The sequence below is a fragment of the Cynocephalus volans genome, chromosome 2, assembly GCF_027409185.1.
Source record: "Cynocephalus volans isolate mCynVol1 chromosome 2, mCynVol1.pri, whole genome shotgun sequence".
NCBI lineage: Eukaryota > Metazoa > Chordata > Mammalia > Dermoptera > Cynocephalidae > Cynocephalus > Cynocephalus volans.
In genome coordinates, this window is record NC_084461.1 from 108664559 (window position 1) to 108681660 (window position 17102).

The following is a 17102-nucleotide window of genomic DNA, read 5'->3' on the forward strand; positions in this document are numbered from 1 at the left end:
CCTCCTTTTACTTAAATCTTTTATCAGTCCTTTTGTAGTGTTCTGTATATTGTAAAGTGCCCTCAATACTTTTTTGTAACAAGGTTGGATTTGAAATAAATAGAGATGTTACTTCGTTTTTAAGATAGATTTTTTTTTCTAAGAATGTATTTATGAAGCAATTCAATGAGAAAATAACAATATACTTTTCAGTGGTTCTTAACTTTTTTAGGGACACAGTCTGTTGATAATCTGTTGAAAGCTGTGGAGTCTATCTTCAGAAAATGCTCAAGGGATCCATGGATTTCATGTTAAGAACCCCACAATCCCAGTATTGGTGGAATCTGTTTTCATCAAAGTAAGCAAACAAGCAAAACCAAAAACTATGATTTGCAAAGGCACTTAATACTTCACTATTCAATCATTTGAAATATTCTTATCAAGTTTGTTTGACAGTGTTTTTTAGTTACTTTTAGGATGCACATTACCTGTTTGTTGATAGTATTTATTTGATTAGTGCCCACATATGGAAAAAATTAAAATAATACAGAAAGATATATAAGCAATAGTCTCTTGCCTCATATTCCCTGTCTTTAAATTTTTTAGTAGATACAACCACTTTTAATTATTTCAATTTTAAATGTCTCAAGCAGTTACCTCCATAGTTCTAAATAATATGCATGTACTTTTCTTTTTGATACTATATCAGAATTTTGCATTATCTTTTATTTCTGCACTAAGAATGAATGAGATTTTAGTTCACGTACTCCCACTTCCCCTTCTGTCTTTAAATGTTTATTATGTTTACTTCATCTCTTGCTTACTTTTGATACTTTAAGTCGTGTTCTTACGTCTTTATTTCTTGTTCGAGTAAATATTTACGTTATCTCTTAACTCTCTTTATATGTAAGATGCAGATATTTTTGCCCCTGTCCTTCCTTCTGCTGTATTTACCCTCCATTGACAGCTGAGCTTCTGTCAGTTATAGTGTTTAACTATCAAGGTTGGTAAAATTTATATTCTTTTCTATGAAATTTATCTTGCATTTTTTTTTTTTTGGTAAGATTGATTCTAAAAGTTGAAAATCAGTGATACATGCTTACACTGTTAAGACTAGCTGTAGAACCAAGTAGTATGGTAGGGTTACTTTTCTTTCCCACTTAGAATTCTGTGGCCCCTTTTGGCTCCATGTCAGGAAAATTTTCTTTGATGATTTCTTTTTCTTAATTTTCTCTGTCCTCCTTATTAATTTCTATTATTAGTTGGAAGTTGGAGGTATTGGATTGTTTTGTTCTATCATTTTTGCTTTATTTTTTATGTTTTTATGCTTTTGTTTTACACATTAGGGTTGTTCTCTCACTTTGCCTTTGATTATTCCATGAAATGTAGCATTATTTTCTTATTTTATGTTTGTGTGTTGTATTTGTCAAAATGCTCTGAGGAGCTAATTGTTTTTATTTTGTATTCTTTGTTTCTTAAGTTATGTTCTTTGAAAGATCTGCTTCCTCCAGAGTTTTTGGCTTTTCTATTTGCTTTGGAGGTGTGTGTATTTTTCTTTCATGGTGTTAGCTGTCCTAGGTATCTAGTGATCCTGATGCATGGGGGATTGGGTTAATATTTCTGGGTAAATGGTTTGGGTTTCCATTGCTGTTCTGTTTACTTTGCTGTTTTTTCTTCATAAATATCTTAAAGTCCTGTACACACATGGGACTTATTGACTAGAAATGTTTAGAGATAGAAAGAACTCATTTATTAATCTACAATATGTGTTAACTGTGGTAGGTGTCAGGCAGTGTTTTAGGTTCAGGGATTATAATGTTACCTATAACAGAGTCCTTGTCATCAACTACAGTAGGCAGTTATAATACTGTGCATGCTATAAGAATACTGTTAGAAATCTTCTAATCTAATCCTTCTACTTTATAATTTTTTTTTACTTTGTAATTATTAAAATAATTTTAGACAGATTAGTGTCTTGCACAAGGCTACACAACTAGTCAGCTAAATTGGGATTCCAAGACTCATTCTGTCTAATTCTGTGCTCTTTCTAGTACAGTGGCAAGTAGTATCAAAGAGATCTAGAAGCAGCAAGGATCCCAAGGCCTGGGATAATTAGTGTGTTGGAACAGGGCACAAAGCTTAGGTAGAGAGAAGATGGTTACCTTAAATAAGGAGCTAGAGGTTCTTCTTGGGGGCTTGAAGAACTAAGCAGCCATTTTAGAGCAGCCCACATGGCAAGGAACTGTATATAACTTCTAAGAACTGTAGGGAATCCCTGGGAACTGAGGGTGGTCTCCATATGAAGGCAGCAAAATGATGGGGCCCTTCGTTATACACTGCAAAGATATGAATTCTGCCCACAATCTAAAGGAACTTGGAAGAGAATTTTCCTGTACTTTAGCCTCCAGATGAGAATACAGCCTAGTCAATACCTTGAATACAGCCTGACAGATGACTCAGCTAAGCTGTGTCCAGGATTTGATTCACAGAAACTGTGAGATAAGAAATGTGTGTTGTTTTAAACCTCTAAGCTTTTAGTAATTTATTACATAGCAATAGAAGACGGACACATTTGGTAATGTCCAAGTGTATTGTATTCTTTAGCAAAGTGTCATTGTATAATAAACAAAATGCTTTCCCATCTAATTTGATAACAAATAATCCATGCTCGTACCTTAAAAAAAAATGTGACAGGCAAAGTCTACTTTTCTCTTTTGGGTGTGCACTGGTAATAAAAAACAGTATAGTGGCATGGTGATATGTTTGGCATTGTAAACACTTTCAAGTTATAACTGTGCCATTACATTAAAGTATTTTCTTATTACAAGTCTCAAGTAGCACTAGTACTTTTGCTATCATAGCACCTATCAAACTATGTGAGAATTGTCTGGAGCATACACACCAAACTGAAAGTGATGGTTACCTTAGAGAAGGGCAAATGGATTGAGGGACAAGAGTTGTGGGCATCCCAAGGGGTATTTTTCTTCATTGTATTATTTCAGTTCTTATCCCAAAACATATTCTACATGTATTAAACATAAATGAAAAACTGTATGTTGAAACTAATGTGAAAAGTGGCCAAAGGAAAATTACTTCCTTTTAAATAGAAAAAGTATAGAAGGGTTCTTTTAAAAAAAGAATTGCCTACGTGTTTGCCTACCAAACCAGGAATCAGCAAACTACAGCCTTCATACTAAATCCAGCCCATAGCCTTCCACCTAAGAATGGTCTTTACATTTTTATATGATTGGCCAAAAAAAAAAGTTATAAGAATAATAATATTTGTAACATGAAAATTATTTAAAAATTAAAATTTTAGTGTTCATAAATAAAGTTATATAGGAATGAAGTCATGCTAATTTATTTAAGCATTGTTATGGTTGCTTTTTAAAAAAAGTTTCTAAAATATAATACAATTAATGTTCATTAATTGTTAAAAAATCAGTTTTATGGTAGTGGTATAGTAGTGAAAATGTCCACTTTGAGATAGAATATTCAGTTTTTGTGTGTGTGTGCATGGGAGGGTTATTTTTAAAAATCACATTTTGAGGTATAATTTACATACAATACAATGCATAGGTTTTAAATAAAGTTTGATGAGTTTTGACAAATGTATACACCCATGGAATCCCCTCCCGGTTAAGATGTAGCACATTTTCTTCCCCCAGAAAGTTCCTTATGCCACTTTTCAGTCAGACTTCCCACCGTCCTAGGTAACTGTTGATCTGACTTCTGTCACCACAGCTTAGTTTTGCTGATTCTAGACCTTCCTATAACTAGAATCATATAGGCACTCATTTCTGCCTCACTTTTCATCAGTCTAATATCTGAGAAATTCACCACATTGTTGCATGTATTAGCAGTTCATTCCTTTTTAATGCTGAGTGGTATTCTATTATATGAATATACCGATTTTCTTATCTATTTTCCTGTTAATGGACATTTGGATTATTTCCAGTTTTTGGCTATTGTGAATAAGGCTGCTATAAACATTCGTGCACAAGTCTTTCTGTAAACATATGTTTTTATTCCCTTGGGTAAATACATAAGAGTGGCATTGATAGGTTTTAGGATAGGTGTATATTTTACTTTATATGAAACTGTCAGACTTTTTTTCAAAGTCATACTATTTTATACTTCCACCAGCAATTTTTTGGGAGTTCTAGTTCTTCATTCTTGTCAACACTTGTTATGGTCAGTCTTTTAAATGTTAGCTATTTTAACGGGTGTGAAATGTTACTTCATTATGGTTTTAATTTATATTTCCATGATAAATAAGAATATTGAGCACTTCTTCATATGCTTATAGGCTATTTGTATGTTTGTGAAAAGTGTTCACTCTTTGTCATATTTAAAAAAATTAAGTTGTCTTATTATTCAGTTGCAATGTATTTATATACACTCTAAATATATCAGTAATTTCTCCCATTCTGTGGTATTTGTTTTCATTTTCTTAATGCTGTCCTTTGATGAGCAAAGGCTTTTAATTTTTTTTTTTTTTTTAAAAGATGACCAGTAAGGAGATCTTAACCTTTGATTTTGGTGTTTTCAGCACCACGCTCTCCCAAGTGAGCCACAGGTTGGCCCCAAAGGCTTTTAATTTTTTTGACATTCGGTTTACTAAATTATTATTTCACAGTTTGCTTTTAGTGTCGTCTAAGAAATTCTTACATATCTCAAGATTATGAATATATTCCCCCTTTATATGAAAGTACTTCAGAAAGTTCAAGGAAAAATAGAATTAAAAGATAATGTGAATCTTTCATGAACTTTTTGAAGTACCCTCATAGTTCTAGTGTTTGTGTTTAGACCTATTTCAAATTATTTACTCATAGATTCATAGAATGAGGTAGGTCTCAAATTAATTCTTTCCACACAGAGATGTGGTTATAGCACCATTTGCTGAAAACACTTTCTTGTCACTGTTGAATTTATGTGGTGCCTTGGTGAAAAATCAATTGACCGTATGTGTGTGGGTCTGTTTCTGTACTCTTTTATTTCATTCATCCATTTGTTTATTTCTATGGCAGCTCCCCATTGTCTTGATTATTGTAGTTCTCTAGTAAGTCTTGAAATTAGATAGTATATCCTCTGACTTTGGTTTTCTTTCCTGAGATTGTTTTGTTTATTCTGGATTCTATATTTCCACATTAATTTTAGGACCAGCTTGTCAATTAAAAAAAAAAAAGCCCACTTGCAAATTGTTTGGAATTGTGTTGATTCTACAGATCAATTTGAGGAGAATGGCTATCTTCATATTGGGTTGTCTAATGCATCAACTTTGTATTTCTTGCCATTTATTTGCTCCTCTTGGTTTTGCTTAACAGTGTTTTGTATTTTCAGTATACCCGGTCTTACACATATTTTGTTAAATTTCTTTGATGGTTTTAAATGCTATCTTTAATTGTTTTTTCACCCTAATTTTAGTTTTTACTTTTTTGTGGCTAGTGTATAGAAATTCACTTGATTGTTGTGTATTGTCTTCAATTCTTATGATCCTGGTAGATTCACTTTTATTTTCTAGTCACATGTTTTATCCTAAAGATTTTATAAGATTTTCTGCACAAACAATCATGACGTCTATAAATGATAGCAGATTTGCCTTTTCTTCTCCAGTTTCCATACTGTTTTCATCTTTTACTGGTCTGATTGCGCTTGCTAGTTCCTCAGTACAATGTTTAATAGAATAGCTGAGAGCAAACATTATTGTCCCCCACCCCACCCGTCTCCGGGGGAAAGTGTTCAATGTTTCACCCTTAAATATCATTAAAAATGACAATAGCTGTAGGTTTTTTTGTAGATTCCTTTTATTAGACTGAGGAAGTTCAGTTTTCTTTCTGGATTACTGAGAGGTTTTTAATCATTAATGGAGTGAATTTTGTCAAATGCAATTTCTTGTCTGTTGAGATGATCATATGGGATTTTTCTTTTTCTGTTAACTTGATGAATTGATGATTTCAGACAGTAAATGAACCTTACAGTTCTAGTATTTATTTCTGTTTGATTATTACTTACTAAGCTTTTAACATTTGCTTATGTTTTGTGAAGAATTTTTGTATCTATGCTCATGAGATGCTTGACATGTTTTTGTCAGACTTTTCATCAGGGTTGTGCTGACCTCACAAAGTAAATTGATAAGTGTTCTTTATTCCTGTGTTTCTAAAAGAGGTTATTATAAAAGCAGTATTATTTTTTCCCTCGGTAATTGATAAAATTCACCAGTGAAACCATCTTCATGGGAAGGTTTTATTTATTTATTTATTTATTTATTTTTTATTTTTTGGAAGGTTTTTTTTTTTTCCGTGACCGGCACTCAGCCAGTGAGTGCACCGGTCAGTCCTATATAGGATCCGAACCCGCGGCGGGAGCGTCGCCGCGCTCCCAGCGCAGCACTCTACCAAGTGCGCCATGGGCTCGGCCCGGAAGGTTTTATTTTTATAGATTAAATTTCTTTAATAGATACAAAGCTATTGATATTTTCGGTTTCATCTTGTATTACTATGTTCCATTTTTCAAGGAATTTGTCTAATTATCAAATTTTTTGGCGTAAAGTTGCTCATAATAGTCCCTTATCTTTTTAATATTTGTATCATCTTTTTGATATCCCTTCTTTCATTGTTATTGGTAAATTTGTATATTCTCACTTTTTGTTCTTGATCATTTTTGCTAGGTGTTATCAATTTGTAATTGACCTTTTTCAGAGAGTCAATTTTTAGCTTTATTTTCTCTTTTTTGTTGTCTGTTTTCTGTTTTATTGATTTTGCTCTCTGGATAATTTGTATAGATTTCCCTTCAGGTTCACTTTCTTCTGCTCTATCCAATCTGCAGTTGAGTAGATCCAGTGAAGTTTTTTATTTCAGATATGATCCTTTTTATTTTAAGATCTCCTTTTTTTTTTTTTTTTTTTTTTCCTTTTTGGTTTGGCATTTTTCTATTTATCTGCTGAGGAATCCTGTGTTTTCACTCATTAAGACTATTTTCCTATCAGTCAATGGACTATTAGTAATAGCTCTATTATAGCACTTCCTCAACTTATGTCTGATTTGCTCTTGTTCTGATTTGCTCTTTTTCTAGCTTTTTAAGGAGAAAAACAGAACATTGGTTAAAATCTTCATTTCTAATAATGTAAACATTTAAAGCTTTTAATTTCCCTCTATGCACTGCTTTAGCTGCAACATACAAAATTAATATGTTGTATTTCATTATTATTCTGTTAGAATTTTTTCTGATTTCTCTTATGATTTATTTTTCAACTCATCAATTATTTAAAAGTGTGTTTAATTTTCAAGTATTCAGGGATTTTCTAGATATCACATAGTTATTGATTTCTATTTTAATTTTATTTTGATCAAAGAATATACTCTGTAATATTCAATCATTTTAGACAAATTATAGCACAGCATTTGATCTTTCTTGGTGAACATTCAAATTTCATTCTGTAATTTTGGATGTGGTATTTTATAAATGTAAATTTATTCAAGGTAGTTCGTGGTGTATTTAGATCTACTGTATACATACTGATATTCTTGTCTTACTTTACAATTACTGAAATAATGGTGTCAAAATTTTCAATTATGATTGTCTTTTTCCCTTTAGTTTTGTTAGTTTTGCTTCATTTTGGTCATGTATATTGATGATTTTTATGTCATTCTGTCCAATTGATACTTTTGTCATCATGAAATAGATGTCTCTAAGTTTGGAGATATTCCTGTTTTGATATCTGTTATCTGTATGATGATAATATAGTCTTACAAGCTTTCTTGTATGTATTGTTTGCATAGTATATCTTTTTCTGTTCTTTTACTTTCAGTCAATCTGTGTCTTTATATTTAAAATTGTTTCTTATAGACAGCATATAGTTGGGTCTTGCTTTTTTATATACTTTGACAATTTTTGCCTTTTGGGGGGAGAATTTGGGCAATTTCAATATATGTGTTTTTAAGCCTGTCATCTTGCTATTTGTTTTGTTCTTGTCTCAAATGTCTTTTGCTTCTCTTCTTTTGTTTTAACCAAGTAATCTTTAATATTCCATTTTCTTCCCTGTATTGGCTTTTTAGCTATTCTTATTGTAAGCACTTCATTTTTTTAGTGTTTGATCTAGGTATTACAATGTGCTATCTTAACTTGTCATTGGCTACTTAGAAATAATATGGAGCCACATCACTCTTTACAAATATAAAAATCTTTTAATTCTTATCTATTTCTTATTTTTTTAATTGACAAATAAAAATTGTGTAGGTCATGTACAACATGATGTTTTGAACTATTCCTACATTGTGAAATGACTAAACTGAGCTAATTATCATATGCATTATTTCACATACTAATCGTTTTTTTGTGGTGGGAAAACTTAAAATCTACTCTCAACTATGTTCAAGAAGAAATCTTAAAACAATAATTCCATTTACAACCCACCTCGCCATTCATGTTGTTATATATTTTACTTCTTGTTATAAATGACACTAAGAGATTATTTATGTTTTAAACAGTAACTTATCTTTAAAGGAAATGAATACCCATGGATTTCTTATATCCAATGCTCTTTATTTCTTCTTGAAGTTTCAAATTTCTATTTGGTATTATGTGATTTACATCAGGGTAAAGGACTATTTTAAAAGTATTTCTTGTTGTACAAGTCTGCTGGTGACTAATTCTCAGCGTTCCTTCATCTGAAAATGGCTTTCTTTCACTTTGTTTTAAAGATTAATTTTACTGGATGTAGAATTCTGAACCCAAAATTTTTTTCTCCCCCTTTTGTTACTTTGAAAATATTCTTCCATTTTTTAAAAGGCAGGTCCCATTATTTCTGATAAGAAGTTAGTTTTCCTTTATGACATGGGTAATTTTTCTCTGTTTTCAAGATTTCTTCATTATTTTTGGTTTCTAGCAGTTGACTATGATGTCCGTAGGTTTAGTTTTCTTTGTTTTTATCCCTTATGGGATTGCTGAGTATCTTCAATTTGTAGGTTCATTTTTTTTTTTTAACCAAATTTGGGAAGTTTTCAGCCATTATTTCTTCAAATATTTTTTCTGCTCTATTCTTTTTCTTCACTTTAATAGGACTCTAACAGCTGTTTAGTAATTTTTAAGACCTGTCTTCTTATTCAAACATCAAGGTTATCTTAGGGTCTGTTTCCTTTGACAACTTTGTTTTCTGGCTATGGATCACATTTATTGCTTCTCTGCATGGTTGGTAATTTTTAATTGTACAGTGGACTGATAATTCAACATTGTTGAGTGTCTGGATTTTTTGTCTTTTTGAGAATGTTGAGTTTTGTTCTGGAATTCAGTTGATTTAGTCAGAACTGTTTTTTATCCTATAAGGGCTTTGTTTTAAGCTTTAGTGGGTCAGTCTAGAGTAGTCCCTACTCTAGGGTATGGTCCTTACTTTTGAGACTTGGTATTTCTGGTGTCTCATCTGAATGCCTAAGTCATTAATGAGGTTCCTCTGGACAGGGACTTTATTATTATTTTTTATTTTTATTAAAATTTTTTTATTAGTATATTCATTGTTGCAAATTATACTTATTCTTTATGCCCCTCATCTAATCTCTCCTTTTCCCCCTCTCCTTCTCCCTCTAATAGCCATAGATTTGTTCTCTCCATCTGATAGATTAACTATTCCTCTGTTGTTTTGTTGCCCAGCTGATCAGGACAGGAACTTTAAACTCTGTCAGTACTCAGTACTCTGCAACCTCCAGTATCTCCATTCTTCATTTAACCTTGTAGTGGCCATTGTCTGCTAGATGTTTCAGAATATTCCCCTGTATACTTGTAGCCTAGCCTTCTGCTCTACTGCCACCTTACCTCTAACCGTATAACTCCCTCACTTGTGGTACCACGTCTCTCAAATTCTGCTCGCTTAACAGCCCCAAACTTTGATCTGTGATCACAGTGTGTTTCCTGAACCTCACCTCCTTGTGCTGTAATCACAAAATTGTTTCTAGCTAGACAGCTTGGGTGAAGGTAGGATTACTTTGTGTGTTTTTCTTAGGGATCCAGTCTGTACAGCCTATTATCTGATACCTGAAAACAGGTGCTTTATGTGTGTTTGTCCAGTTTATAGTCGTTTACAACAGGAGGGGAAGTTCAGTATCAGTTATTCTATCATGGCTGGAAGTAGAAGTCTCCTTTAGTTTTCCATGTAGGAAATAGAAGCTCACAGTTTCATTTGCAGATAACAGAGTGTGGCAAAACAAAACCCAAGAATCCTCATAGACTGGGTGTTAAAACTAATTGGGTATTTGGAGGGGTTGCTGAAAATTAATCAGAAAATACTGTTTGTTTCAACACTTGTGGTTACATTATATATAATTAATTTCAGAAATAGGAATAAGTCTTTGATATTGATCTCAGTTTGCTCATTAATGACCTATCTTTTGAAGTCAACACTTGAACAGCAAAGAGTAGGAGCCCACTCAAATTGGTCAAACTGAAGTAGGAGGATCATGTAGGTTGCAGATTTACCACAGAATTAAGGTGTGTTTGATGGCTGAAATCCCTAGAGAAGATGAATGGGGCAGACTCCTCCAGAAGCCTTGAAAATTTTTTTTGAGCTTTACTGTTTTTATCTGTATATTAGAAAATTTAATACCTAACTTCTTTACCTCATAAGGTTTATACCTGTCAATATTTCTTAGCCTTGTGAAATTATAAGGCCCAGTTCAAATGTTGCATAAGAATTAATTGTTTTCCTTGAGGGGTAGCAAGAATATTCTTTGTATTATCAGTTCTGGGCTCCATTCCCATATATAGTTAAAGGGTAATCAATATTTGAATAAATGAAGGTCAAGTGAGAATGTATATTTGAAAAGACTTCAAACATTATTAAGTATATGAAAAGGGGGAAGATTATGATATTTTACTAATTTATAAAATGTAGTCTTTTTCTGCTTTTATATGGAAAAATCATATTGATTTGGAATTTTTTGCATACTTTTTAAAAAACATTGAGATGATTTTTAAGTTGTAAGGTCTAGGTTAGTGAATGTATGTTGGTTTCTGAAACACTGACAGTTTTGTTCTTTTTGTTATTTTTAAGAAATAATTGAACCCCTGATTTTTGTGTTTTGCTTTTGCAATCTTTTTGGTATTGAAGTATAGAAATAAACGGTAATGGTTAATTTAAGAGTCTACTGTGGTTTGATTTCAGTGGACATCAACAAATATCAATAATTCTTTGCCTAAATTTGTGTTATGTTATCTAATTTCCCAAACACATGTTTTTAAGTTCTTAGTTGACTAATTTTCTTTTCTTAATATTCTAGCTATCAATATCAGCTCAATATCACTGAAAAGAATTTTGAAGACATGTTTTGCTGAAAAGACAACTGAGAAAAATTTTACGAATGGGATGAACACGCTCCAGTTAATTGACTACCTACTGCAATTTGAATGTTAACATTGCCCACCTGGTGCAGTTACCTAGTGATGTACCTCTTCTCACAATACCCTATTTCAGTGTGCTTGTCTTGATTAAAGAATTCAAAGTGGAGTACCGCAAACTTGATATGGATAATAAAAAGAAAGACAAGGACAAATCAGATGATAGAATGGCACGACCTACTGGTCGATCAGGGCACAATACTCGAGGAACTGGGTCTTCATCATCTGGAGTTTTAATGGTTGGACCTAACTTTAGAGTTGGAAAAAAAATTGGATGTGGCAATTTTGGAGAATTACGATTAGGTAAGACTATTTTGTTTATTCCATTATGTTAGAAGAATTTTTAAAAAGAATATACTTTCTATTGAAAATGATTGTCTCTTTATTGTTTAATTATTGTGATAATTTGAAAGAATACAGATGTTGGAAATTTCTTACCTACTTTGTATTTCATTTGTAAGGAATTCTCTAGTACAGGAATGTCTACTTTCTTGAGATTAACCATCCAGAATATGAGAAAATAAGAAAGTAAATTAAAAAGGCCTAGCAGGCTGAAATAGTTGCCATAAAGCCTTTGCAGTGTGTTTTCTGGAATGTTATTTAGGTTACTTTTTCAGATTTGAAAGTATTTAATAAAAACTCTAGGAGCATATGTATGGCTTAAATTCAAGTTAATATACTGAAATTGCATAAAATTAATGTAATTTGTGGTAATTTAGTTTTTTTCTCTTCACCCTTTCCACCTCTCCCCCATTTCTACGAAGTATTTCTGTTGTGGGGCTCAGAAATCTATATTTTCAACAAGGGACTCAGTATTGACTTAGGTCATTATAATCAGACACGTTTGGGAAACACTGATCTCATTAAACCTCCTAATTCTAAATTTAAGGCAATTGAAACTCAGGAAAAATTACTTGACTGATGTCACACAGCAATTCAATGACCAACTCAGAATCAAAATCTAGTTCTCTTAGCTCCTCGTACACAGTAGAGATGTGCTGTCTGCACTGAAGAGAAACAAGTGGGAGGTGTCATGTTTATATACGAGTCAGTATTGAGGTACCTTGAGGGCTCCAGTCGGTGGACCACCAAGAACGGGAACTTTCAAAGTAAAAGAGAAAAAAAATGAGGCTTCACAAGATCCAACCCTGCTGCTAGAAATAAATCCAATTGGCTGTTTACTCAGCTGCTTCTCCTTTTCATCTTGGAAAACACCCTAATTTGTAGTGACTCCTTTATTTTACTAGTTTTTTATAGTTACTGTACATTAAATATTTGAATGAAGCAAGCCAGTAAAAGGCAATGACATACATTGTACATAGCTGTAACATGATGTGGCTGGCAGACTCTTTTCTATTTAGCAGGGACTCAAAACATTTGAAAGGGTGAATGTTTTACATTTTATTTTTAAAAGAATATTGACTTATATACTTTGAAATTTTTAAACTGTTTCAGATTTTGGAGTTAGAGAAACCAGATTATTTACTTGTTGTCTGACTTTGAACAGTATCCCTGCGGTGTTTATTCCATGTCTATCATGTACCAGGTACGATTAGGCACTGATAATACACTGGAAAAATATAAAAACGATCCCTACCATTATGGAACACATAAGTCACTTGCCCAGTAGAGCCTCAAATTCCTCAATTTTGTAATAGCATTATTTCTACTTCCTAAATTATTGAAAGGATTAAATTGAAATGATAATGTAAAAAGACCAGCACTATACTTTCATGTACTTTGGCCATTTTTAGTCAAAATTTGTTTCATATAATTTATTTTGAAATGGCGATATATATGTACACACACATATACATATGTATACACATCTATGTGTGTGTGTATGTATATATGTATGTATGTGTGTATATGCGTTTGTGTATTCATGCAGAACAAATCTAGTGGACCATTTTGTTAACCAGGGCAATATGAGAAACTATATGTACCATATACTGAAACTATATAAGCTAAAAAACAGTAAAACACTTCTTTCTTTTGCAGCCTATGAATAAGCAGAAATAGGAAGATGACTTCTTAGTGCATCTCTCTATCATCTGTCTATTTATCTATTCTATCTATGGGTGTTTGGTGTATATATACATGTGTGTATATTTACATGTATTAATTTATTTAAATGTATTATCTGTATATATGTAACTGTGTTTTATGTATATTTATAATATATATTATATATACAATAGTCCCTCCTTATCCATGGAGGATACATTCCAAAACCGCCAATGGATGTCTGAAACCTCGGATAGTACCAAACTATATATACTATGTTTTTTCCAATACATATATATCTATGATAAAGTTTAATTTATAAATTAGGCATAGTAAGAGATAAAAACAATAACTGAAAATAAAATATAAAAATTATAACAATATATTGTAATAAAAGTTATGTGAATATGGTCCCTTTCTCTGTCTCTCTCTCTCTCTCTCTCTCAAAATTTCTTATCATACTGTAATATGGGTACCTTAAACTACGGGAAGTGAAAGTGTGGATAAAGGGGACTGCTCTATTCTTGTATAGTGAATTTAATCATCTTATTCTTTCTTATTTATAGGCTACTAAAGGGGCATTTTATTGCTTATTTTAAAGGTGTCAAATGGTTTCTGTTCAGAAGTTATTATAAGCATCATTTAAAATGTTAATGTTAAAAATAAATGCTAATATTAAACATTGGATTCTTAAAGTACTTTCTTTAAAACCACATTGATAGATCTTAAACATTTGATTCCTAGTACTGAAATTTTTTGTGGTTAGTATTGGATAAGAAAGAGTACAAGATATACACATGTTATAGGTAACTGGTTTCAACAGAGGTACTATTGGCATCTTAGGCTGAATGGTTCTTTTTTTTTTTTTTGTAGAAGACTGTTCCACACATTCCAGGGAGTTTAAAACTTCAGACCTCGTGGGGATTAAATTGGAGTTGCAACCCTACACAACTCAAAATATGCCCCCATGCCCCAATACCCCAAAGAAAGACAGTATTACCCACTGTTGAAACAGTTCATATAGGTAATTAGTTAAAAAAAAAAAAAAAAAAAGTCCATGAGATTTTTAAAAAATGGTAAAATTTTAAAATAATTTAAAATTAAATTTAAATAAATGTGTATGTTATTATCTTTGTATTCTTTTAAAATTTTTTAAAAAAATTTTAAAATGATGATGTATTTGGTAAGGAGGCTTGCATTCTGCATGTTGACAGATATATTTCTAGCTTAGACAATCAACCAAAACCCCTAGGAATGTTTTTGACAGGCGCTGAATGAGACCAAACATAGCTAAAATGTAGGATTGTATTATATATATATTTTATTTTTCTATATATTATAATGTTTAGACATCTTAAGAAACCTGTCTGATTGGGGAGAGCCTGCCCCTCCTGGGGTTAGCCAATTCCTTATTTTTAAAATTTATTTATTTATATATATATTTTTGTGGCTGGCCAGTATGGGAATCCGAACCCTTGACCTGGGTGTTATAACACTGTGCTCTAACCAACTGAGTAACTGGCCAGTCCTTGGTTAGTCAGTTCTTGAGAGACAGCAAAGGACTCAGCTGGGAGCATGCCTTTGATGAAACTAACCAATGCATAGCCATACGTTCTCGGTTTGGCCCATATACCCAGGAGGCAATATTCCTCTGCCTTAATCATGTAAAGGTCAAGTACCAGGCAACTAGAGTCCACCCCTAAAGCCCAAATGTCACTGAAATATTCTAAGTAGTCAATCCTAAACTGTTTTTCCTGCCCTGCCTTGCCTTTTTCTCAGAAACTATAATAAAGGCCTTGACAAATAAGCTGTCCCCTTGCTCCTGTCTTCTGCCACCTAACCAAAACCTGGTACTTCCCCTGTATCTCCGTACGTGACATGCAGTATGACTCTCTAGGACTTATGAGTATAATAAACTTTGTTTTCTTTAGCCTCTCCTGTGTCCTCTTGTGGCTACACTTGACCAACCATCACATAAAAGAATACATAATAAGTATTTCTATATTGCTTTATGAATTACTGTATCTGAAATAAGATCTTGTAACTTTGGACATAATTAAGTATAGTATACCCCAGAAGTTTCCAATAACATATTTTTGTTTCTTCTGTTCCTATCCCCATATAGCTCATAACTCTTCTTATTTTATTGTTTATATTTGAGAGTTGTTTTGTTGAAAATTCTGCAAGCCTTACAATATATATCAAATAAATGTGCAAATTTGAGTGGGTTCATCATTTTTATGTTTATTAATTTTCCACTGTTTCTAACTGAAGCTTATTATAAAACTTATCTGGAAAATATAATAACTGAGGAATAGACTATGATGCTATAACAAAGAAATCCCAAAATATAGTTGTTTTAAGCAAAATAATTTATTTTTATTTCATATAACACAGACCAGAGGGAGAGCACCCAATGCTGTCATGGTGCCTCTGCAGCATCCTTAATATGTGGCTTCAATCTGTTTGTAAGGTGATTGCTCTACTTGTTGCCAGACTCCCAGCCGGCAAGAAGAAAAAAGCCCAGGAATGCATACATTCCTTCTTGGAAGTGGGAAGTGACGTACTTCATGTTCACTCATGTCCAGAACTTAATCACATTGTCACACTAAGTTGAAAAGACAGGCTGGGAAATGTAATCTCTACCTGAACTGCCATTTGGGCATTCCATTATTATAAAATGGGGAGAATGGGTATTGGCGGATAACTAGTAGTTCCTACTATAAACATATATATAGTTTCTGAATAGTATAGCTTTCTATAATAACTACCACCACCAGTACCAGAGTATTTGTAAGCTATCTTTTCATGTTCAACATGGCAGAAAACTCTATTGGAAATGTTTTTTGAAATTGAATTAAAACATCAGTTAACTGGCACCAGTCTATTCGGAGCCTTCTTTTAATGAGTTTCCCTCTACACTCATACTCCCTACCTCACTCATACCATACACACAAATGTATACTTTTGTGCATGATTTGTGCATATGTATAACAAATATTGATTAAAAGCTAACTATGTGAGGCTATGGCTATGCTAGGTGACAAAAATGCATTTGTATTAATGTTTAACCTTCATGTTTATAACCATGACCCCCAAGGTTCAACAAAATCTATAATGTTCAAAAAAAGATGATGCTTTTAGGATTTAATGCTTTCTGGTGTGACCAAAAAGGTATGCATGGACCGTACAAAAGTCAACAAAAACAACACTTTTAGAAGCATTTTGTATATTTTGGTTCTGTGGGATCTGTATTTAACCAAGATTTGTATTTTACCTTGTCCTGTAAATTTCTTTTCCTGCACACTTGTGAATAAACATCATATCAAAATAATTATGAAAAGATGATGTCTTGAGGAACTACAAATCTCACCTTTAAAATTAAAACCAGAATTGTTTGTTAGATACCAGTTCCTTAGTATTGAGTTCCTCATTGTATCATGAAATTATTTACTATAAACTTCCTAGAGGAAATCTAAATTTTCACACATAATGCATGCTTTTAACTGTATAAGTGTACTTCAAAAAGTTCGTGGAAAATTACAATTAAAAAAGGTCAGGTGAATCTTTCCATGAATTTTTTGAAGACCTCTCATATACGAAGGTACATCTAAGTGCTGAGCAATTGACTAAAAATATGAAATATTCTCTAGTTTTAAAAAAAATTAAATTGATTTCATGAGTACCTGAATAGAGCTGCTTAGCATTAGTATGAATGTTTTTTTCTGTTT

The 17102-nt window shown here is 32.4% G+C and overlaps 1 protein-coding gene across 6 annotated transcripts in view; it reads left to right on the forward strand.

Moving 5' to 3' along the window:
* CSNK1G3 (casein kinase 1 gamma 3) overlaps positions 1-17102 on the forward strand; it is a 104638-nt gene that overhangs the window by 18031 nt on the left and 69505 nt on the right. For all 6 annotated transcript variants that reach the window (XM_063085314.1, XM_063085316.1, XM_063085317.1 and 3 more), the window contains exon 2: positions 11247-11667. In XM_063085314.1, the coding sequence (XP_062941384.1) occupies positions 11490-11667 (178 nt within the window). In that variant the 5' untranslated portion in view covers positions 11247-11489. The remainder of the gene's footprint in view (positions 1-11246; positions 11668-17102) is intronic.